The sequence below is a fragment of the Meira miltonrushii genome (assembly GCF_003144205.1).
Source record: "Meira miltonrushii strain MCA 3882 unplaced genomic scaffold FA14scaffold_3, whole genome shotgun sequence".
NCBI lineage: Eukaryota > Fungi > Basidiomycota > Exobasidiomycetes > Exobasidiales > Brachybasidiaceae > Meira > Meira miltonrushii.
In genome coordinates, this window is record NW_020289945.1 from 587,613 (window position 1) to 611,211 (window position 23,599).

A 23,599-nucleotide genomic window follows, 5' to 3' on the forward strand; every position below is an offset into this window, starting at 1 on the left:
AATAATTTAATTATATAGATATTATAAAAATAATTATTAATAATAAGATTAATAATAAAAATAAAATATATTATTATAAATAAAATATTAAAAGAGATTTAATAATTTATATTTTTATATAAAAATTTAAATTTAATAATAATAAAATCTATAATTCTTTATTATAATAATATAATAATAATTATTTTTAATAAAAATTAGATATTATATAAAAGATTAAAATATATTAATATTAGATTTTATATAATAAAAGATAAAATTAAGAAAGATAAATTTTAGCTTAAATATATTATTATAGAAAACTAGAAAATAGATATATTAATAAAATATCTTATAGATAATATATATTATAAGATAATATAATATTTATTTAATAATATTCTAAAATAACTCTAGACTATTAAAGAAGAGTATTAGAGAAAGTATTAGTATATAGTAGGGTTTATAGTAGTAGAACTACCGCTTCTTAGTAGATCTTAAATCATAGGATATTCCTATGTATATAGAATAATTATACTGTACAAGTATATAATTATATTTACTGGTAAAGTAAGTTATACGATGTTCGGTGTTAGGTAAAAGTGCATGTATTTACATTCTATCTAATACTATCATCATTCCCAAGTATATCTAGCTTACATTAAACATAGGATATCCAACAAGAGGCACTCAAAAATAATAGAGCTCTGAACTCGCACTACTATGGATCAACCTCCTTTTCTTTGGATCTAGTAGCAAACAACCCGAGAGCTCAAATTCGTTCTCCGGAAGTCTCAGCAAGTCTGGTGATTATAAAAATATTGTGCTATTCTATCTCTATCCAGGATTAGGGTTAGGGTTAGGGTCAATTAATCTTTATACTATAGATATACATGACGTGTTGTTGCGTCACATTAATTTTTCTTTCTTTCTTTTGCAAAATGTCGATTGAGACTTGCACGATGTTTTAATTTCCAGGCTTCAAGTTCAGCTTCGTTGCCTGGAAGTTTGAGCCAGTCCCTTTTCTTTTGTTCTTTCTCCCTCTGTTTGAATTGTACAAGCTTTTTCTGCTCTGGTGTATACGCTAACCTTCTAGCTCTTTGTCGATCCCTTCGTAACTTTAAATACTCGTCATATTCTTTACCACCTTTCATCACTCTTTCATTTCTTTGGAGTCTTTCTCTTACTGCTTTATTTGCTTCGGCAAATTTTTTCGGCTTTTTTAATGAACCTTCCCCGGTGATCCTCGCTTGTTCCAACTTTTCATTCGCTTGCTTAAGCTCCCCTTCCATATCTTTCAGTCTAGCAGAGTAGTATGCGGGGCTACGCCGTCTCTTGGTAATACGCTTAACTTTAACATTTACGCTTTCCTGAGCTCTATGCTGAACTTTTGGAGAGCTTGAATCGTTCGGTAAATGCATCTGCTCTGAGGAAACAATATTATCGTTGTCCGTGAACCATGAAAAGTCATTGGAATCAAAATCATCGGTAGTTGAAATAAACGGAAGGTTGAGTAAAAGAAGATATGCAAAATAGAAAACTTTCATTTCAGCTATGTGCGTAAAGTTGAAATGATCATAAAATGATGTCGAAGATTAGGGCAAAAGATGAAAAATGTGAAACTTCGAAGGTCAGGAGTAGAAATAGTGAAAGTTTCTTCCATCATTCACATGCACCGCTATGAATGCTTGAGAACGGGGCTGTCTTACTTGTCCAATTCAATAAAATCATGACACCGGGGCAAAGCACATAGGGAGCGTATGCCACATATACAAAAAGGTCGCGAAAAGCTCATTTCGTGGTTCTCGTTTTTGCGTAATAACGTTTGAAGTTATAACGATTCTTCAGAAGGCTGGCTTCTCGTTCGGCTTCGTTACCCGGCAATTTATGCCAGTTCCTCCTGTTTTGTTCCCTCAACCTTTGCTTAGCTCTTTCAATCTCTATTTGTTCTGGCGTACGTGCTGCTCTTTTTGCTTTCGCTTTGTCTCGTCGTAATTTTCGATAATCTTCGAGTTCTTTACCGCCTTTCTTTATACGTTCATCTCTTTCTTTTTTTGACTTCACTGCACTATATGTTTGCTTGAGTTGCTTTGTTTTTATCAACGAACCTTTACCAGTTTTCCTTGATTCTCCTAACTTTTCATTCACATCTTTCATTTTTTCTTCCATCTGTTCTAGTACAGCAGTATAGTATTGCGGACTACGTCTCCTCTTTATGTCTCTTTGTACTTTCTGTATAGCCTTTCCGCTTCCTCGTTGACTGTGAGCTTTTGCGGTGCTTGATTCAGTTAGCAGAGCTTGTTCATCATCATATAGCCGTGGAGTTTCATTAAGGTTGAAGTCACGTACATTGAGATGGTCATCGCCAGCAGTGGAAACGACCGAACAGTGTACTAAGAAAAGATAAATAAAGATGTATACTCTCAACATCTTCAGTAACAAGGGTACAAAACGATGTGATAGTATAGAGCAACGAGTGGATAGAGACTGAAAGTCTGTCTCCTTATTTGAAAGCAAGGGGCGGTTAGCCATATGGTCATCAGAATGGAGCAGACCACACACAATAGCATACTGTGTACGCAAAAAAGCAACGAGGATGCAATCAGATTATGAACATCCTACTGTTGATAATCATTTGTTTATTCGTCCATTAAGCGCCACTATGACGTACTCTGGCCTGGAAAGCCTCTCTCTATTATGTACGCAAGGATGTCGGCGTAATTTCCTAGCAATGGTCTTGACAAATAGCCTTACTTCAAACTCATTCCCTGGAAGTCGAAGCCTGATAGAGACGTGAACTATTCTGTTCCCGCCCTATCTGGCTAGCAAAGAACCTCTTTGTTGCGATCCACTATTGTTCAACTGTCCTTGATCGTGCATGAAAACGATTGAAGCTGACACGCTGTTTCAACTTCTTGGCTTCAAGTTCAGCCTCATTACCTGGAAGATTAAGCCATCTTTTCCTATTCTCTTCCCTCAACCTTTGCTTGGCATTCTCAATTGCTTTCTCTTCTGGCGTACGTGCGTCTCTTCTTGCTTTCTCTTTCTGCCTTCGCATTTCTTTGAATTCTTCATACTCTTTACCACCTTTCTTTGCCCGTGAATCTCTCCTTTGTTTTGCTTTAATACCTTCAGTCGTCATAAAAGAGCTTTTAGGCATTCTAAGTGAACCTTTACCAGTCTTTCTTGCATGCTCTAAATCTTTATTCACTTTCTCTAATTCACCTTTTGTTCGTTCAAGTATAGCACTATAATACTCCGGGCTCCTTCTCTTCTTTGGTCCTTGTTTGACCTTTGCCTTCGTATTCACTATTATTTGACGTTGCACTTTTGGCGAGCTTGGTTCCTTTGGTAGTTGAAGATGCTCAGGTGAGACAATATAATCGTTATCTGTAAACCATGAAAAATCATCAAAGTTATAATCGCGTACGTTGACTTGATTGTCACTAGCAGGGCAAATAACTGGAAACGAAAGCAATAAAAGATATGCGGAACTGTATAGTTTCATATTTGGTTGCAAGCGTGAAGGATGGTATGACGGAAGAGGGAGGAAGTGTAAAAAAGTATGCCTTTACATCGTTATGTAAAAGTACGGCGGTCTGTAATAAACGGTCCTCAGAGCGGGGCATAGCACACACAGAAAGCCGCAGCAAGAAATGAACTTTGTTTTATGCTCGTCCTGCCATTGATCGACTTGAAACTTTGCGGGTCTCTTGTAGCCCCTAAGCAGAACGGACTCTGGCATAATATGTCACCTTGATGTTGCACAAAAAGGTCTCTTGGAGCTTAAATCCCCCTCGAGCTCATTTCCCGGAAGTCGCAGTATTTCAGATACTTCTCTTATTTTGTTCTGTTCTGCTTTTACCACATGCCTAGTGTATCGGCATCTCCAGGGGCTTGTATGCCATCAAATACAGGAAGAGCTGTTGCGGTACGCTAAGGTTTTCTTTTTGCATGATAACGATGAAAGTTGGCACGATCCTTCATCATCTTGGCTTCACGTTCGGCTTCATTACCTGGGAGTTTGAGCCAATCTCTCCTTTTTTGTTCCCTTATTCTTTGTTTAGCATTTTCGAATTCTCTTTGTTCCGGAGAAAGTGCATGTCTTCTTGCTTTTTCTTGCTCTCTGCGGTATCTTAAATATTTTTCATGTTCAATGCCGCCTTTTTCTGCTCTGTCATCTCTTTTTCGTTTTGCCTGCACTGCTTTTTCCGTTTGGGAATACTTTTTTGCCTGTAACAATGAACCTTTACCGGATTTTCTCGCTTCTAATAATCTTTCATTCGCCTTATTTATTTCTCCTACCGTCTGTTGAAGTGCAGCATTGTAGTATGCTGGACTTCTTCTCCTCTTTGTTGTTCTCATTCTGACTTTCTCCTTAGTCTTTTCGCTTTCTCGATGAAGTTGAGCTGATGCAGGGCTTGAAGCACTTGGCAGATCAGACTGTGACAATGCAACTTGCTCATCATCTGTCAACTGTGGAAACTCATTAAGATTGAAGTCGTGTACATTGAGATGATTATCGCCAGCTGTGGAAACGAATGGGCAATATATAAAGACAAAATATAGAAAGATGTATCCTTTCATCTTCGGCGATATGCGTGAAGGATGATATGATGGTATAGAGCAGCAAGTATGAGGATTAGTTTGACCTATTCGCCAACACGGGGCTAAAGTCATCAGAGTGTTGCAAACCGCACAAACAAAGTTGTTTGCGGTATACGCAAAAGAAGAATCAACGAGAAGACCATTTGCTTTAAGCTCTTTTCACTGCTTGTCATCATTCTTTTTCGTTTTCTTTTTGTTGTATCTTGCGCGATTAAACCGGGCTCTGGCCAGAAAAGCTTCTCTCTGTGATGGAAACGAATGATGTCAGCGTGACGAGCTATACGCAGGGAGAGTCTCCGAGCTCAAATCTTACCTCAACCTCATTTCCCGGAAGTCGAAGCCTAGAACGATATAGATGAACTTAGTCATCATCTTAATGGTATTCTTCTATCTCAAACTCACCATTCTCTTCTGGCTTCTGAAATTTTTCTTGCTCTCGCATTATGAGCTGCTCTCTTTTCTGGCGTCTGATAAGGGAAAGGAGCTTAGCACATCAAATGCTGAGAATTTCAATAAGTTGCCTTTACTTACCCAGGCAGCTCTCCTAATTTTTTCTTTTGCTTTCCTTCCATCCAAGTAAGCTACAGCCGTTGCAGGATCCTGTGGATTGATTGAGAAGCATACTGAGATACCAAACTTTCTCCCTCTTATGGATAAAGCACAAGCTTACCTCAAATATTCTTTGCCTTTCTTGCCTTAACTGAATTGCTCTGTCAGAGGTACTGTATGTACGTGGTTTCTTCTTTTTCTTCATCACAAACAGAAAAAAGTCATTCAAAATTAGCTACCATGAAAAAAAAATTAACCCCCCCCCCGGCATCCCACTCACAAAAAGAGATCCAATCCCAGTCGCGCGTGCACGTTTAAGTTGCTCTTTCATCACTTCATGGCTACGGTCTTTTCTATCAGCATCATCAATCTTGCGATGTTCTCGGTGAAAAGGCGCCGTTTCTTCTTGAGTGGGTGCTGGCACATGATGCATCATAGATGGCAATCTCATTTCCTCTGGCGTGACTAATGAATGTTCTTCTGTAAACCAACTGAAATCGTCATAGTTCAATTCATTTCTACCTTCAGAACCTGAACTGGCTCCTGATATGAAATTGATTCGGAATAGCATAACGGACGTTATCAGTGCAAAAATACCAAATTTCATCTTCGTAGATGTTGTCGATCTGAGACAAAGATGCGAATGAACAAGAAAGCAATCATTTCGTCATCTTTATCTTCTATCACCCACACGTCGGAGCTACATTGCTTTACACAGCTTTCGGTGTTCATCCCCGTTCAAAACAATTGTGGTCGACGTAATAGCCATTTGTCGTGAAATGAGTAAAAAAAGATACAAAAAAAGCTGAGAAATAAAGTCAATCAAGAATGAATTAATTGAAGATCCATGGAAGTGTAAAGTTTTCTTGAAATGTGTGCTGATATTGTGTGTGTGTATATGCTGAAAATTGAAAGGAAAATTGAGTCATGACCATGAATTTCGCCAATGAGAGATGCCCTTGATCAAGAATCGATAGAACCAGCTATTTGTTGTTATTGTAAATTTTGCGTTGTGTATGCGTAAAAAAAGCGAATCGAAAATCAAAGCTGTGCACGCACGCACCAGTCCTTACTCTTCGCCGTGGTGCAGGGTAATAGAATTGAATCCTGAGAATGGATTGTCTACTGCATCTCCCTCCTCCTCTTTTGCTCCTTTCTTACCGGCTGTAGCTTTGAATTCTCCCTGTGGTGTATTACTACCAGTCGTGGTGGAGCCTGCACCATTATTGGCAGATCGATTGGCAGACCGTTCTTTGGTTGACTTTCCATTTTGACTGATGCTTTGGCTATCCAAATTTAAAGATCTGGACTCTCGAACGTTTCGGAAATTGACTGCATCCAAGCCGTTAGAAGAAGCAGGCACGATCGGAGGAGTCAAATTACGCAACAAACCCCAAGAGATTGGACCGAACCACTTGTGCTGCTTCACTTCTGATGCACCAGATTGTGATCCAAGTCGTTTTGCCTCTTCTTTGATGAGCAACTTGCGGATCAAAGATTTACCGAAAGAAGAGATCGGAATACCTTCAGGGAATTGAACCTCATTTCGCAAGACATTTGAGAAAGTCTGATTTCGCGAGCTACCTTTGAATGGCGTTGTTGCAAAGATCATTTCGTAAATCAAGATACCCAATGTCCACCAATCGACCGCACTCGTATGACCACATCCTTTAATCACTTCAGGTGCGATATACTCTTCCGTTCCAACAAACGAATTCGTTCGCAAGTCCGCAATGCACGATCTCGTGTCCACCAATGGTGCACTGTTTGGCGAAACTTGTCGGATGACTGCCGGTGCACCTCCTCTTTGGGTCGCCCGAGCAGACAAGTCAAAATCGGATAACATCACATGTCCTGATTGATGCAACAAAATATTCTCCGGTTTCAAATCACGATAGATGAATCCCATCAAGTGCAAATATTCCAAAGCAGCAATCACCTCTGCTGCGTAAAAGCGAGCATGTTCTTCCGGCAAACATTTTCCCGGTCTTGTCTGTAAAGCTCTGAAAAATTCTCCGCCCATGCAATATTCCATGCAAAGGTACAAGTAGTCGTCCGATTGGAAAGAGTGATAAAGCGTAACGATGAAAGGATGATTGGACGTTGACAAAATCTCTTGCTCTGCCATTACACGCTTAATCTTGTTACGTTTGATCATTTCCTTCTTCGACAACACTTTCATGGCAAATAGCTTATCGCTCTTTTTCTCTCGCACGAGGTATACTTTCCCTACATCACCTTTACCCAACATCTTGATCTTTGTGAAACTATTCGGTCCAACTTCCACTTCGCGAACTTTGATACTGTTACTGCTGTACGTTCTTCGGAATGTCGTTCTTGGCGGCGTGAGTCCACCATCTGGAGTTTTGCTCTCCGTAGACTGCAGAGCAGCCAAATTGATGGCACTGGAAGGTGTACTGAGCAGCGGAGGACGTCTGTCGCCTAATTGCGATTTAACACTCTCGTTCTTTTTCTTTGAGCCAGGGAACAAGATACCACTCTTACTCTTTGGTGTAGTCTTTCCCGAAGATTTTGCCGCTTTTTCGAAATCTTTGCTACTGAAGGATCTTGCATTACTATCCATACGAACAGGTGAGCCAGGGAAGAAAGGGTCCAAACCATCTGGCGTGAGCGGCAAGCCGGATTTTGATGAACTTCCATTGGCTTTTCGGTCCTCGTGCATCGGGGTTGTGAGTGCGGAGGAGGTTGTATACTGATCTTGTTTCTGATCGGCCCTTTCTTCCCTCAAAGCGGGATCGATCAAATCATTGTAATTTGGCGCACTGGAAACTCTTCTTAACAATTTTTTAGAAAAACCAGAAGAAGACTCGTTCGCGGACAAGGGTAATGCTAATTGTGGTGCTTGATCTGTTCCACCTCCAATCACCTCAACCGAAGGCTGTAGTTTTGATTGTCCAGATGGCACCCTCCTGCCATCTGCTCCTTGCAAGTATGCCTTGCTTCCATTGCCTAAAGCGTGATCTACGCCATCTGAAGATACACTGTCATTCGAGAAAGATCCGGGATCAGCAACGACTGTGCTACCGGGCAAAGGTTTGAATGACGAAGAGCTAAAGACTGGCGATGCTTGTTTGCTTGTTGAATTGGAAAAGTTTGATTGTTGACTAGCCTGTCTGCTTTGGGAAGCATGACTGGAAGGTGAGCCAATCGGTTCACCATTGTGTCCCATCTTCTTTCCGATGGATCCAAATTTGAACATTTGCTTCCATTTCTTATCCTTTCCATTGTTCGTATGAGCAGACGAGGAAGAGGAATACAGTCCTCCCTGCGCATGATTACTGCTGCCGTTGAAGCCATTGGCTACGTAATCGTTTGGACTGCGATCGACGCCATGTTCGGGATGTATTCCGTTCATTGGTGAAGATGAATATGCATGTATACCGTTACCGATATAATCACGAGGTGTTTTGTCTTGATTGTTATTGCCAAAGGTTGGTGTATGTGTTGATGGAGGAGTAGACATCATCTCGGATGAAGAAAGGAAGTGCTCAGAATCGCCGCTTGAGAAAAAGTCGGAACCGCTTATTCTTGGCCGTAAGGAGAATACAGTGGCGATATATTGACTAAACACGGATGCTTATTGAATCAATGAGTCTTGCTTGAGTTTAGAGTGATTTAGATCGATTTGAATTTGATGAAAGTCGTCAAAATGATGTGATATAGCAAACACGTTCAGCAGCCAGAGTCACCCTTGTTGTGTTCACTCGCCTGTTGAAATGATGAAAGAATACCCGCCTTCGTGTAAGCTTGCCACTTGAGTAAGTAACTCTTTGTTCTATTGAATCGTCTGATAGGAAAGCCTTTTGCTATGATCGCTGTATAAGAAATGAAAAAGAAAAGGAAAAAAGGAAGTTGTCGGTCCCTATCCAAGAAATGAAACCAATCTTCAAGAAGACCAAAAATGATGAACCTTGTCATATGCCAATAAATTGATCCCTAATTTGACCAACAATCAAAGAGTGTGCAATTGTGTGTGTGTGCAGACTTCTTTGCTATAAGCACAATCGCACACTACTCTTTACACGAGCGTGCATCTGCCGACATCTCGACAGAGCTACAAAGCAAAGCAAAAAAAAAAGAAAGCGGCGCAGGATTTGCCTCTTTATTTTTGTTTTGACTGTTCTTTTGCGCGGATCAAGAAGTTGTACAGCAACATCGGTGGGGGGAAAAGTCTTAAACCCGGACAGTGTTCATGTGCGCCGGAATTGCAATTCATGCATTACCAATACAAACATCGACAGCAGGCATACAAAATGTCCACGCTAAAGCGGTCAAAGCAAAAAAATTCAAAGAATCAACCTTTTGTCTCAGGTACGCTGGCTTCTCTTGAACAATACAACACAATACAAAAAAAACATTTTTGTATTTAATATGTATCTTGGAGGAGAGATCTCTCTTCAAGATGTCCCACCGAAAGAAGAGTGAAATGAACAAAGCTCAAAAGAAGATGAGAGGGTTGAATTTATTTAGCAGATAAATAGCGTCCCTCTTTTTTTGCATGTTGAGGTCAAATTGCGTTTACATGCAGGAGCAAAATTAAACAGGGCGTTTGATGCATTGCTTTAGCGTAATCAGAGCCTTGCTTCCCCTGCTTGATGCTAAAAGTTGACACTGTTCGGGCTTCATCATTTCCTTGCTGGCGGAGAAGAAAAGAGGGCAAGGATCCCGCAAAAAAAAACGTCCAATCAGTCAAAAGTTAGATGCAGTCAATAAATGTCGAATGGGCCTTGAAGAATGAGTATACCAACGAGTTGATTGGACTTGACTCAAAACACACCTTTGCTGAACGGAGTCTTATTATCGGGTAATTTTTCATTTTCGCGCTTATTTCCGGACAGATCAGAGCCTAAAAAGTGACTTTTGCAAGGGGTTAATGTTATTTCGAATAAAGCGCATATATCCGAGTAGTACAAGTGGTCATGCGGTTACCAATGGGGAAATGATTATAAGAATGAATGATCTGCTTATGTAATTTGCCTTTTATCTGTTGGTGGAGAATAATCGGCTTTCCCCCGCTTTTAACTTTTTATCAGAGCGTGTGCGGTGGTGCAGTGCAGTGCACAATACGCGAATCAAGGTTTAGAAAGTGTGCTCTATTTAATTCGGCATCTTGGATGGACGGCATTGCTCGTCAATTTGAAGACTTTCTTCTGGTCCTGACTAACATTCATCCTTTGATGGCATTGACAATTTGAAAAGCATCTCTTTGCTGGAAGAACACGCTGTCATTCACTAGTCATGCATTTAGTAACAAGGCCCTATCATGCAAAGTGAAAGAGGAGGTGATCATCGTGTACATCCAACTTCAAAGACGTGACAGGGAGGATTGATAGGCAAACATGTCTGGCTCATTCGGACCATCTCCGGTCGCATCAGGATCACAAAAACATGAAACAAAGAATGCGATACAAGGAGCCACAAAGCCGATCGTATACGAGCTCATTCCACCAAAATGGCGACCAAGATTGCATCCAGGTTCGCGTGCAATTGGAGCACCAGACATTTACATTCGTAGACCAAAAGAACCTGGACCGCCTGAAGATGAAATGTCAGAGGTGAATGTACGAAACGGACTGAATGCAAGACCGGCCGTTGGGAATGAAACTTTCTCAGCACATGATATGATCTATGACCGGCTAAAAGGAAAACAAGTCGTCAATCAATTAGGAAGCCTGTTTGAAGAAGTTGCCCAGCGAAGAAAGCAATTGGCCGGTTTACGATGTGGACCAACTGCTTCTCAATACAGGCAACCGCAGAGGGTGACATTGAATGAAGTCAAACTGGCAGCATACGTCAAGGATCTCGCCGATCCTTCGGTGCCGATAGGGAAGCTTGCCAGAAGTGTACCACATGGATACAGAGGTGAACGTATGCTGGATATGCTATGGAACGGTGGAAGCGTTTCAGGTGCAATGGCAGCAATGAAATCTCAACCTTCGATTGGAAGCAGCTCTAGCAATGGCGTCAATGCAAGTACCCCCGGTGGAGAGCGTAATGGATTGCCAAACAGCGTGGAAATCTCTCGAGCAGTATGGTTTATTCGTGTGGTGGGTGCAAGTGAGATATCGTCTTCACGCCTTAGACAAGGTAATAGTGCATTTTATACATCCGAATGGACTGCTACAATGATGGGATGGCTTCGAAGGCAAATTGTAGAATTGATCATTACACATCATCACAGTAGCGTATCAGACAGTCCTGCAGCACCTCCTTCGCCTATGCCTTCGAGAAATCGGTCTTCGATTTCTACTCCTCAGCACAACGAAGAGCCATACGCATTAATCCTAGAGGACGATTTCAGAGATCGATGGATGGCGAAGTGGAACTACAGCGTGGCTCTTTTACGAGCTTTAGCAAATGAAGGCTTGATTGATTGTCAAGTGGCCGCTCGCTTTTCGATTGATATGTTCAGGACTGCAAATGTTGCTCAAATTTTTATCACTCTTGCTCTATTTCAAGAATTCTTGGATATCATAGCCAACAGCATCACACTGAGCCACCTGGCTCTGACCGTCTTGACTTCAAAGCTCAAGGATTTGGAAGAGCAAGTGACATCCAGCAGTACCTTTATCCAAAAGGAGATTACTGCTATGTTGCTGTATGTATTCAACACGAGACCAGATTCTTTCGTTAGCCCGTCGTGCTGGCAAGATCTGTCAAGAATCATAAATGAAGCACGCAAAAGCGGTGCATCTGACTGCAAGCTGAAATCGATCGCTGAGAGGAATGAGAAGCTTCTTGCTTCTTTCACAAATTTTACCTCGGCCGATGACGAGCAGTCTACTGATCTAGCTCGACTTCAAGATTTGATGATTCTTGACCGAATACCGGCACATGAAGACCTACAGTCCACCTTTGAGTTATATTTTGGCCGATACTGTGCCTCTATCTCTGACAGAATACGAACGCTTTTGGTTTGGGCAACTTGTGATTGGCGTGTTGGTACTCACAGACCTTTTGCTGTTGCAACGATGTTGAACATGTATATACGATATCAGCCCAGCCGATCACAAAAACGAGCAACGCATAAATCAAAAGATGGCAAGAGGATGGTTTTGGATCGAATCGATTTGGATGCCATTGTCATGTCATGGATCACAGATGTAGACTTGGCCAAAAAGCAAAATGTTGGTGAAGAGGAAAGCGAAGGAAATCAAAAATCGTTGCGATGGCAGAATGTTTTGTTTTCTACCTCACTGCACGAGATGATTATACTGATTGGCGAATTATATCGACTTGGGTGCTTTTCATTTCCGAAATATCTTCAAAGATTGACAGCCCGTGGATTGACGGCAATGGGAGGAAGAGAGATTAGGCCAGACTCAGAAGGAACGAACGGGAAACACCAAGAAATACCCGTTGCTGATTCGTTGCATTCCAAATTGTTGAGGTCTGTACCTTTGATTGCGTGTCCTGCTCCTTTGGAACATCAAAGGAGGGTGGCAATTTATGGTAATCGTGCAAAAGAATCATGGGAAGAAGCGATGGAAAGGCGTGCATTACGAGAGCTGTCGTCTGCATTACCATGGCTGAGTGGATCACAAGATGCAAGTGAAGCACAAGGGAAGTCAGAGCATTTCGATCTGCAAAGAAAATTACCACGATTCTGGGGAAGTTCGCGATACATTAGAAGTAGAATTGTGCAACTGCATCTATTGCCAAGTTTTCGAGAATATGTTTACGGACAGGAAGTACTGCAAGATTATCAGCTTAGTCAATTTGCTAGTTTACTGATTGAAGCACAAGAGTTTGCTGCTTTGCAGGAAGTTTTAGAGGATATCAGTCAGCATCCACAGACGTACAGTGAGACGATCATCAAGGTCGCCAACTCTTACGCAAAGCAGAATCGTTTAGTACTTCTATGTATGGGATCAGTTTTCAGGACTGATTACGAGAGTGGCATAAATGCTGAGAAAGCTGATCCACAACAAGGAGAAGGAAATTCAGCAGCAAAAGAACTGGGAGTACCCCGAGACGAAGATGATCTGTCGACTTTTTCTTCCTCTTTGAGGACCTTCAGTGAAGGTCGCCTGCCCGAATCGATGGAGATGATGAAGAACCATTACGCCAGCCCTCGCTCGCTGCTCAGCGTTGCAAATGAATATTTATCGGCCGGTCAAGAAGGGAACATTAAACTGATTTCGAATTGGTTCAGATCTTTGTTGCTCGCTTACAAAGGTGAATCACAAAGATGGGTACAAGACCTCTCGAACTGCTTGCAAGACACCAGTCTCTCTAACAACGATGTTGATATTTTGGTCAATCTGTCTATCGTTCAAATATCTTCACAGCCATCTTCCTTTTCTGATATCGTCAGAAACTTTTGTTTGCCAACATTGATTACATATGCTGGTGGTTCCGAAGCAAATGATACCGCCAGTCTGAGAGCTGTGGTCGGCATCCTTTCTAGTGTCTTCATTCCTTCGGATGGATTAAAGAGGTCTTGGGTGGTACTGGACATTAATTTTAGATCCACTGATTCTCATTGGACTCTTTCAGCCGATATTCTTCGCATGATATCTGCCTTGCGGAAAGCGGAGAACGTAAACCAGCAATCCTCTTTATTGAATGACTTGGAAATCTTGCGCACCAGCATATGCCGAGACGAAAATGTTCGTTGTCTTTTGCAGATGAATTTGAAGGATTCTATTGATCTTGTCCGATCGACAGTTCCAGCGGGCGACTTTCACACCGTAATGCGAGATCTCCTACCTGCTCGTTGGCCATGGACATCGGATGATGAATTGATCACTGGAATGAGTCGCATATTCGAAAATGCAGACCAATGGAGATGGTCACAAATGCTTTGCGAGAATGCAATTACCATTGAAGCAATTCGAAGCAAGACAAAAGAAGGATCGATCAGCTCCAACAAGCTGAATGAGCTAGCAAGACTGTTTAGCGAGCGTGTTCTGTCTTCCGTGGACGCTGCTTGCTCTTCGATTTCGATCACCGGCCTATTTGGCTCTCTGTCTTCTTCAAATGGCGCTGTCTTCTGTATTGGATTGGTCGATGAGCGGTTAAGGGTGTTAAATAAGCAACTGGAAGCAACATTCACAGACGAGAGACTCCTACAGTCGGAACTGGAAAGCCTTCTTCGTCTATGGCAAAAGATGGCACCTATGACTATCTCTGCATCTGCTTTATCTGCTCAAGCGTTCCGATTCGTGACAGAGTGGTTGGAAAGCAATCTTCCTGCATCACCTGTTCAGGAAGTCGTATCAGATCAACAGAACTCGGATATCACTACTTCGGAGGCGGATTTGCCGAATGGAGAATTGGCCGTGCGACTTGGCATTCTGTGCTTCCTGATGAAATTGGACAACATTCTCATGCTCCCAATCACAAAAGCATTTGCGCCGAGATTATTCTGTGCGATCATTCAAATTGCTCTTTCTCTTTCACGTCGACCAGGTATGAGTGAAAGAAAGGTAGAAACGTTGTTGGACGTGGCGAGATATCTCTTGCAACAGGCACCTTTGGAATTGCAACAGACAATGCGACAACGTGCATCCGAGCAAATCGAAACGGGATTGTTGACTCACCCTTCGCCACTTGACCGTGTAACTGAGACAATCGGACGATTGGTCAATATCGATGCTGATGCTCTTGGTTCAAATCTTACTTCGAATATAGGCGGTAAAAAGATTTCGCTTATCGAAGCGCAAAGTAGTTCAAGCGCAATATCTGATGGTCAATTTGCTGCAGTGCAAATTAAACCTTGGGATCTGCATCCAAACGTAGAAGCACTCGTTCAAGGTAAATCAGTAGCCACGGCAGATGCAGGACAGGGCTCTGCACATCCTATCGCATCATTCACAGAAATGAACAGTCTAAACAATAATGGACCAATCTCTTTGCAACACTTTCGTGCGTACCGTACTTTGGATCGTTTGCCAGAACGCTCGTCTTTGCCTTTAAGGAAAAGGACAGCGTTAGACAATTCCTCGTTAAAGGTTCCGTTCATTTTACCTTCCGAGCAGAATTATGGCATGAATTTGGCTGGACAGCCTATTTATGCTCGTGATGCAAAAAGAGGATTATTAGTAACTTCAAGCAACACTGCAAAGATGGGTTTGTCTGCTCATGATCTTCAGCAATTGGTACCTGCTCTTTGTCCGCCGCCAAAGCATGATCATGAGGACACAGCCATAGACAAGCAAGGCAAAGATGCAAGCAATGGAGCAAAGAAGTCAAACACGGCCAATGAAAAGAGTCCCGTAAAGCCTTCAATTGCCAAAGGCAAAGCTGATAAGAAAGAGACAGCAAACGGAAAATCGACAGATTCAAAGACAGCTGGTGGTAATGCCAATTCCACGGCGCGGAAAAGAAAGACGTCCAATGCCAGCGTTCAAGATCAAAAAGCAGCAAAAGCAACCACAACGGCAGCTTCTCGGAAGCGGACGAAGAAGTAGGCGAGATGAGTGGGAAGATGAGAATAAAGTCACCCGTTTGCGCAAATGTGTTTACGTTAATCCATGTATAGTATTCATCAATGATAATAAACATTTCACTTGTACACTTGACCGATTCGAAGTTGTCCTCATGCGAACTGTGTCAGAGAAAGAGTTGGAGATAGTGTCAGTATGAAAGTGAACGGAAGTGCATCCCATTTGCTAGCTGCTCACCGTTCCTAGATAGCTTTCTGCTACGATACGGGCCCGCGCATTGAGCGAAAGTTTCATCTCTGAGATCTCCTTATCGACCTCTTCCATGAACTGGATAATGAAATCGACCAATTTATGTTTCAACATTGTTTCACTATGGAAATTTGTAATCAAGAATGAGATATCGTATCCTTTTACCGGTTTCCTTCTTAGGATAACAAAAGCTTCTGCACGTTGCATTAAAAATCTTGTGAATTTATGTGCAAGGATACGTTCGATTTCATCGGCTTGTTTGATTTTGATAGAAAGACGAACGCTATTCACACTACTTTCAATTAAAACTCTTTCATTTTCATTTCTTGAAATTATTACCGGTGTTAGTAAAACTTCTTTTGATGCTGCCGATTCAACTTCAGGTTTATTATGTCTTTCCACATTTTGTGATGCAAAATTGTCCAACGTTAATGCTGCCGTCAATGTAGATCGAACACATTGTAGGTATGGTCGTAGTGAGTTACTCATGTTGGACGAGAGGTGTATTCTCCTTTCGAAGTAGGTGATGGTGGAGATTGTGAGAGTTGGTTGGGGAAGGAGATGATCTGGATGCGTTATTGTGCACGCGCCAACGCAGTATGCTGTGCTTGCTGTTGATGCCAGTTGTGTGCCTGGGGAACTGAGTAACGCGCCTCCCGCACCTTTGATCTCTACGGTCTCTCAGGATCACTATCTCACAATTCTATCTCTCACACAAATCACGATATATAAAACACAGAATGAGATGCAATCGCATTATATTTTGAAAGATGATGGTAGTGGGGCTTTCGGGTTATGGGACTCTAGCGCATGTTTAATAATCATCCCTTGGGGATAACCAAAACAAACATTCTCTACAAGAGAGCCGAACGATAGAGGCCAGACGACGGTTGGCTACTCGTACAAATGATGTGTATAAAGTGTACAAATGTTTGTATGTTCTCCTCATACAAAATCATCAGGCTTCTTCCATTACAAAAGGCCCATCCCTTTAATCCCATGAAGAGCTGGGTTGTTGTGCGGATCCAGCAACACCTTCAGCTGGTGCACCAGCTTCCCAGTTTGGTCCACCGTCAGCAGCCCAGTCTTGAACAGCTTGGCCGTCAGCGCTCCAGTCAACATTTTCACCAGTTGGGATGTTAGCAGCCAATCCTGGGTTGATGGATCCAGCAGCTCCGGTACCTTGAACGGCGAAGTCAATGTTGTTTTGTGCATCAGCTGTGGCACCACCTTCTTGGTTAGCGACAGCGTTGGCTTGAGCTTGCTTTTGTGCCAATGCGTCAGCTGCTTCACGTTCAACCTCTTCAGGGTCACGGTAGAAGAACATATCAACCATAACACCCCATCCGTCAGGTGTACGTGGGACAGTTCCGCGCAAGCGCAAAACTTCACGGCACAAGAGCCACCACATCAAACCGATAGAGTGCTTGGTCTTGTTGTTGCATGGGATAGCAACATCAACGTGACGCAAAGGAGCATCAGTGTCGCAGAAGGCGATGACTGGAATGTTGACGTAGCTGGCTTCGCGGATGGCTTGGTGATCAACGCGAGGGTCGGTAACGACGATCACACGGGGTTCCTTGTAAGAGCGGGTGATATAGTTGGTGAATGAACCTGGAGTGAAACGACCGGCAATGGCTGTTGCACCAGTGTTAGCACCGTATTTCAAAACGGCACGTTGACCGTACAAACGACCAGAGATAACACAAACATCTGCTGGGTTTTCGATGGCGGCCAAGATACGTGCAGCAAAGACGAGCTTTTCCCAAGTCTTTTGCAAGTTCAAAAGGTGAATACCGTCAGGGCGACGTTTGAAAACGTAAGGTTCCATTGCTTTTTCGCAGTTCTTTGTACCGATGTGGGAAGAAGCGGCCAACAAGAGGGACATATCGTCCTCTGTGGCGTTGAGAATAGCTGGGCTCTTGCTCATGATTGTGATTTGTTTTGGAGGGTGGAGATGAGATACCAAAACGTGCGTGAGGAGAAGAGAAAGGAAGTGATCACTACAATTCAATACAGTATGCGCGGTTTTAGAAGAAGTCTGTTCTGGTCAAGCAATACTCTTACGCTGCGCCCGCCCAGTGAGCAGTTTCACCGCAGAGTGAAGTCTATATCACGTGCAATCAATTGGTTCAAAGTGTTCCTCGCAATTAATCTTATCCTTTAGCGCGTTTTAACTCTTTAAGCTGCAGGCGCGTTTGAGCGTATGAGCCCTTCATTAGACTAAGATTAGAACATTCAGATCGGCAGCAATTACCAACACGTGTAATGACTTCCAATACTCATAAGATCACAAGGCTTGAATAGTGTGGATAATTGTTGTGATGTTGCATGGCTGAGACTCGATCATCAATGAGCATGATGACCAACTTGTCTCTAGAGTCATGTTAAGGTACCGCTCTATAGTCAAGTATGAATTGGATACAATAGGAGATGATGCATGCAGTAGCCAGCAAAGAAAAGATAACCCAAGCCCCAGTGAAATTTTGTAAATTATCTTTTTGATCTGCACGCCTAAGGCATATGCTGTGTTGAGTCCTCAAGTGCCTAAAACTCTAATTTAAACTGCAAGAAGGAAAGTGAATATATGCACGGAGACAACATTCGGCGTATCAACCGTACGAACGCGCCTTTTGTATTCATGTTCGCACCAGCAAATCGGAATCTTGTCATAAAAGAAATCAAATGAACATTTGTTAGGAGAATAATTGATACCTTTCTTTCTTTTTGTTACAACACCCCACACCTCAATTCATTCAATCAGCATAGCAAAGAGCTTTGCATCTGATCATACTTCTCGAATGGACACCACTTTCATACAGTCTTAAAGTCAAACGCACAAAGTCATTCATAATGGCAAGGCGGACATATTCAGAAGATCGGATTAGATCAAATGGAAAGATGTCATATACCAAGAATAACAAAGTACACGACAATAGGAGCTTGAAAGAGATTCGTGCTGATCAATCGCTCGATCGACAAATTCAGATACCGCTTTACGCTTTACTTGCAGTTCTAGTAGCACACGCATTAAGCGGAACATCATCATTCTCTTTACCTCATCTATCAACGCATCTACCACATAGCATTCAAACATTGCTTCCGACCTGGGCACGCCATTTGCCAATCTTGGCACCTTTTGCAACAGAATTACCAAATGCTTCGAGAAATTCCAAATTCAGTGCTTCTCCCCATGATTCTTACTGGACAACCACAGGATATGCTGGTCCATTCCGAAGCGATGCTGTCGGCTTCGGACATCCTCTCACAGCTTTACACAATCTCACCAGGGCCTGCTTAGGGCTTTCATACGAAGTACGGGAAGAAAAGACTTACAACAATTTCGGATCTTCTTTCTTGCCAGATGATCTTCATTATCGTCAAACATACTTCGATCGTTATCCATGGAACAGCTGGCTGTCGCAAGCAGATCAAGAACCAAGTTTTTGGAACAGGAAGTACGAAAAGGGATTCAAGGACGTATTCTTTGTATTGACTGGGATCTTTGTCTTTACCGTTTTGCGTGCATTGGTGGTTCGTTACGTTTTGATGCCAATTGCATTTTATTGCGTACCAGAAGCGAAAGAGCAGAGATCCAGAGCGGCACAACTGGCCGGCGAAAGACAGAAGAGAAGGACATGCACAAGATTTGCTGAGCAAGCCTGGGTTTCTCTTTGGGGTATCTTTAGCTTGACATTGAGTCTGTATGTGGCATCTCAAGAACCATATTGGACCAGCGAGCTTGCTCTATGGACTGAATGGCCTTTCAAACAGATGAGCGGATTGAGTAAATTCTACTATCTATTGCAGACATCGTTCTGGGTTCAGCAAGTGATTGTTATCAATGTGGAAGATCGAAGGAACGATCATTGGCAAATGCTTAGCCATCATATAGTAACAATTCTGCTTTTATTGGGCTCATACGTCTCGCATTTCACACCAATGGGAAATGTGATTTTGATTTTGATGGACCCTTGCGATATCCTTTTATCCACAGCAAAATGCCTTCGTTATGCAGGACAGCAGACGTTATGTGACGTCTTTTTTGGATTGTTCATGCTTGGCTGGATTTTCACACGACATGTGCTTTACAATCGAGCATTGTATTCTTGCATCGCCACCGCACGAGCAAAGTTACCCGAAATTCCAGGTGCTACGATGAAAGATTATTGGGGCTTTAGAACATATAACGCTCTAAGTCTTGTCATTCTGCTTTGCATATTACAAGTTATATTATGCATATGGCTTGTGATGATCATTCGTGTGGCATATAGGGTGGTGACTGGACAAGGTGCTGCTGATACCCGAAGTGACGAAGAAAGTGATGAAGAGATCGATGTACAGGAAGAACACTCAAAGAAGAACAACGTACAATTATCCTCTACCGAAGCAAATCCTTCTGCTGTTTCTTCTCAATTGAAGGCATCCTCTTCTCAAACGGGAAATCGGAGGAAAGGACAATGAACAATGACAATATCCTTTTCCATCTAACCTTCTTTTTTTAACATGTATTGATACCTGACCACTAATCAAATCTTTCCTATTTTTGATGATGAATTGATGATTGTTAATGCATCCGTTTAGTCATGGCTGCATGGGCGTTGAATTACTCCACACAATGTTGTTATTCATATGAATAGAAACGCGTATTTTAAGCACGAGAAGAAAAGTGTTAATTCGGACCGACCACATAAAAGCACGCGGTCTTTTTGCTTAGGGTAAGGAATGAAAGTCACTTTGTCAGTCTTCACTCTTTTAATTACGCATGAAATGGAATGATTAATACTTGATGGACAACGCAAAGAAATCACAACTTCATTCACTCCCTCCTTCTTCCCTTTCATCTAAAAGCAAAGAAAGCAAGTTAATGGTGATTCCTCTTTATTAGTTCAACTGGTCGGATTCGAGAAGTTTTTTTCATAGCGAGCGAGATGGAAGGTGGTACGGACGGCTTTGGTGGTGGTGTAGCAAACCTACTTGCATCGCCTGCCGTTCGAAATGCATCTTTGGCTTGTTTGGCAGCGGCAAGTGTATTTTTATCCTACAAATCATTAACCAACAGCAACAACAGCAGCAAAGATGACAAAATTCCACCAAGGTTACCGGAAAAAGACGAGAAATATCAAAAGAAACAAGGTGCTGGTAAAACATCTGCTTCGCCTTCCAAGAAAAAGTATGATGGTGTAATCGATACCAACAGTCAAGAAATCAGTAGGCCTAGCAATGGCTTCTCACATCAAAAAGATGAGAGCAGGTCGAATAGCATGAGCTCTGTATATACCACTCAAACAGATTACAACGATACACGTGGAGGTACAAGTAGTGAGCAGGTATCTTCAGGATTCACAAAGACACCTATTGCAATCTTTTGGGATATGGATAATTGTTCTCCTAATTCTGGTGCATCTGGACAAGAAGTTGCCACAAAGATTCGTAGAGCTGCTCAATCTGCCGGACCTGATCGTAACAAGATTGGGATGATTACCAGCTTCAAGGCATACTTGGAAGTTGCAGAAGGAGGTGCAGGACAAATTCAACTTCGAAGTGAATTACAGGGTAGTGGTGTAAGCTTGATTGATACGCCCAAAAGTGGAAGGAAAGATGTGGCAGATAAGATGATGATCGCTGATCTTCTCTCGTATGCTATCGATCGAAGACCGCCAGCATTGATCGTCCTGCTATCAGGTGATAGAGACTTCGCCTATCCTCTTGGAATTCTACGAAACAGAGGTTATGATATCCTGCTCATCACACCTCCGATTGGTGCTTCGCCAATTTTGGAAGCTAGTGCAACATACAAGCTTCGTTGGAGGCAAGATGTGTTGGGAATCGAATATGATGCAAGTGGTCGTCCATACAATTCATCGAATAATGTGGCAAAGAGTCAGGCGAACGGAGGTACGGCTGTAGGTGTACAGACTAGCCATCCTTCTACCCAATCCCCACCTCGCCCAATTAAACCACAAGATACGGCAAATAATATCCCGCCAGTCTTCCAACCTTTGGTGACTATTCTCGAAACGATGAGCGAAGAGGGAGACAAGCGACCATTACGCTCGAAAGTCAGCCCTCGTTTGCGCGCTCTTGATCCTAAAGTGTTTGACAAGGCTCAAGCAAGTGGTTGGACGGAATACACACAGATTGCTTCTGCAGCAGGTATCGTTGTTCTTGGATCGGGTGTGCAAACTGGTTTCGAATGGATTGCATTACGCAAAAACATCGAAACAGACGCACGTTCATTCATTCCAGACCAAGTCATCATCAATCCTGGAGCTGTGGTGGAAACCGAAGATGGAAAAATTGAACCTTTCTTCCCTCTTATCGAAGCGTATAAATCACTCAAAGCTGGCTTGCCCGCAACGAAAGAGCCAAGTGCTCGCTCCATTTCCGATGCCTTAGACGCAATCGCAGAAAGAGGTCAATTTGATCCATACAAAGCCGCAGGCGTCAAGACGTTCGATCATTATATCAAGACAGCATTCAAGGCAAAGGTAGCACGTTTGGCACCTGGTGATAATGGCCCTGTAGTGGAAATGCATCCAAATTTCGCAACAATGCATACCGGTCTTATCATGCCTAGCAATCCTTCTGCTCGAATGTTGGATACGGCTAATATTCCAGCTCCAGAGAGTAAGCCTAATCGATTAACCAATCTTTTATCGGGCAACAAGCAAGAGAACGATTCGAAGAACGTAGCATTGCCTTCACCCTCGAAAAGCAGCGCTCAGGATATCTCAAAAGATCGTTCATACGATCCATTCAAATTGCCTTCGTCCTACTTTGCACATCAACCATCCAATGAGATGATCAATGTGTCTTTCTTCCCCTTAGTCAACTTTATGTTGACAAGACGATTAGAAGGCGATTTTTCAGTTCCGGAGAACCAAGTGCACATGTCGGTCAGTAAGCATCATAAATTAGGAAGGAGCGTTCAATCTTGGCGTCAATTCAAAGGGTACTTGCAAGTAGCTATCGAAGAAAAGATTGTTACAATCATCGACACACGGGATCATGAGTACAGATATGTCCGTCTTCATGACCGATTGACAAAAGGTGCCGATTCAGGAAAACATTTGGGCTTCCAGAAAGGACATTATTCGACTCACGGAAAGACGAACGATAATGCTGCACAGCAAGAAACAAGTGCTGTTCCCACGGGTCCCAAACATTCACCTACTAAACCAACTCGAGAGCCGAAGAAGGACGAGAAAGAAGATCATGTTCGTCCAATCGTTGAACAGCCATCAGCACAATTCAACACGATTCCAAGCACGTCTGCTGATCGACAAAAGTTTAAGACGCTGATCGAAATACTAGTTTCGATTAGGAAAGAAGCCATTGCAAAAGCAAAGGACCTTACTGGACAAGAACAGAAAGATATTCTCAAAGCAGGAACGGAACCTGTTCAATTGAAAGTAGCGACTGGAATGATGGATGAAGATGGAAAGAAGGCAGGGGAATCTAAACAACCGCCAACGCCAGCAGCATGGTTGCAAAAGAATGGATTTAGTAGCTTTTCAGATTTGTTTAAAGAAGCAGAACAAAAAGGTTTTGTTCATTTGTTCGTTCGTGAAAACAAAAGTTACGTTCGACTTTCACAAAAGTATGAAGATATGTTCTTTCGCGGAGATGCTTCAAAAAGCTAAGAAGAAAACAACCTAATACACACAACAAACAATAATGATGAAGCAAAAAGCTGCGCACATATACATGTTTATAAAAGAAGCGCAAAGTCGAGTAATTAGTATTCGAAAACTCACTATAGCAACAACATTGAAGCACTGTAAAATAAACACAATCAT

The 23,599-nt window shown here is 42.3% G+C and overlaps 8 protein-coding genes across 8 annotated transcripts; 3 read left to right on the forward strand and 5 right to left on the reverse strand.

The window, feature by feature from the left end:
* Positions 1-893: 893 nt before the first annotated feature.
* FA14DRAFT_185168 (uncharacterized protein) lies at positions 894-1,526 on the reverse strand (the record flags this gene model as incomplete). Its single annotated transcript, XM_025501434.1, has 1 exon — positions 894-1,526. One exon carries the CDS (start codon positions 1,524-1,526, stop codon positions 894-896), a length of 633 nt encoding a protein of 210 aa, XP_025353671.1.
* Positions 1,527-1,770: 244 nt separating this feature from the next.
* FA14DRAFT_190526 (Pkinase-domain-containing protein) lies at positions 1,771-8,620 on the reverse strand (the record flags this gene model as incomplete). The annotated part of the gene is made up of 9 exons (XM_025501798.1): positions 1,771-2,372; positions 2,881-3,441; positions 3,942-4,455; positions 4,901-4,928; positions 4,990-5,054; positions 5,119-5,187; positions 5,258-5,335; positions 5,417-5,762; positions 6,210-8,620. The coding sequence occupies 9 exons, from the start codon at positions 8,618-8,620 to the stop codon at positions 1,771-1,773; spliced, it is 4,674 nt and encodes a 1,557-aa protein (XP_025353672.1).
* Positions 8,621-8,641: 21 nt separating this feature from the next.
* FA14DRAFT_61536 (uncharacterized protein) lies at positions 8,642-9,125 on the reverse strand. Its single transcript, XM_025502565.1, has one exon. It carries the CDS (start codon positions 9,073-9,075, stop codon positions 8,830-8,832), a length of 246 nt encoding a protein of 81 aa, XP_025353673.1. The 5' UTR covers positions 9,076-9,125; the 3' UTR covers positions 8,642-8,829.
* Positions 9,126-10,292: 1,167 nt separating this feature from the next.
* FA14DRAFT_161261 (uncharacterized protein) lies at positions 10,293-15,679 on the forward strand. Its single transcript, XM_025499034.1, has one exon. It carries the CDS (start codon positions 10,497-10,499, stop codon positions 15,570-15,572), a length of 5,076 nt encoding a protein of 1,691 aa, XP_025353674.1. The 5' UTR covers positions 10,293-10,496; the 3' UTR covers positions 15,573-15,679.
* A 21-nt stretch (positions 15,680-15,700) lies between these two features.
* On the reverse strand, positions 15,701-16,286 carry FA14DRAFT_180022 (putative ARP2/3 complex 20 kDa subunit; the record flags this gene model as incomplete). Its single annotated transcript, XM_025500979.1, has 2 exons — positions 15,701-15,709; positions 15,786-16,286. 2 exons carry the CDS (start codon positions 16,284-16,286, stop codon positions 15,701-15,703), a joined length of 510 nt encoding a protein of 169 aa, XP_025353675.1.
* Positions 16,287-16,531: 245 nt separating this feature from the next.
* On the reverse strand, positions 16,532-17,886 carry FA14DRAFT_161262 (40S ribosomal protein S0). Its single transcript, XM_025499035.1, has one exon. The coding sequence runs from the start codon at positions 17,725-17,727 to the stop codon at positions 16,789-16,791; it is 939 nt and encodes a 312-aa protein (XP_025353676.1). The 5' UTR covers positions 17,728-17,886; the 3' UTR covers positions 16,532-16,788.
* Positions 17,887-18,755: 869 nt separating this feature from the next.
* FA14DRAFT_106850 (longevity assurance proteins LAG1/LAC1) lies at positions 18,756-20,144 on the forward strand (the record flags this gene model as incomplete). The annotated part of the gene is made up of 1 exon (XM_025495786.1): positions 18,756-20,144. A coding segment is annotated over one exon (1,389 nt), but the record flags the coding sequence as incomplete, so codon positions are not given.
* Positions 20,145-20,542: 398 nt separating this feature from the next.
* Positions 20,543-23,549, forward strand: FA14DRAFT_61589 (uncharacterized protein). The gene has a single exon (XM_025502566.1). The coding sequence runs from the start codon at positions 20,729-20,731 to the stop codon at positions 23,441-23,443; it is 2,715 nt and encodes a 904-aa protein (XP_025353678.1). The 5' UTR covers positions 20,543-20,728; the 3' UTR covers positions 23,444-23,549.
* Positions 23,550-23,599: the final 50 nt, after the last annotated feature.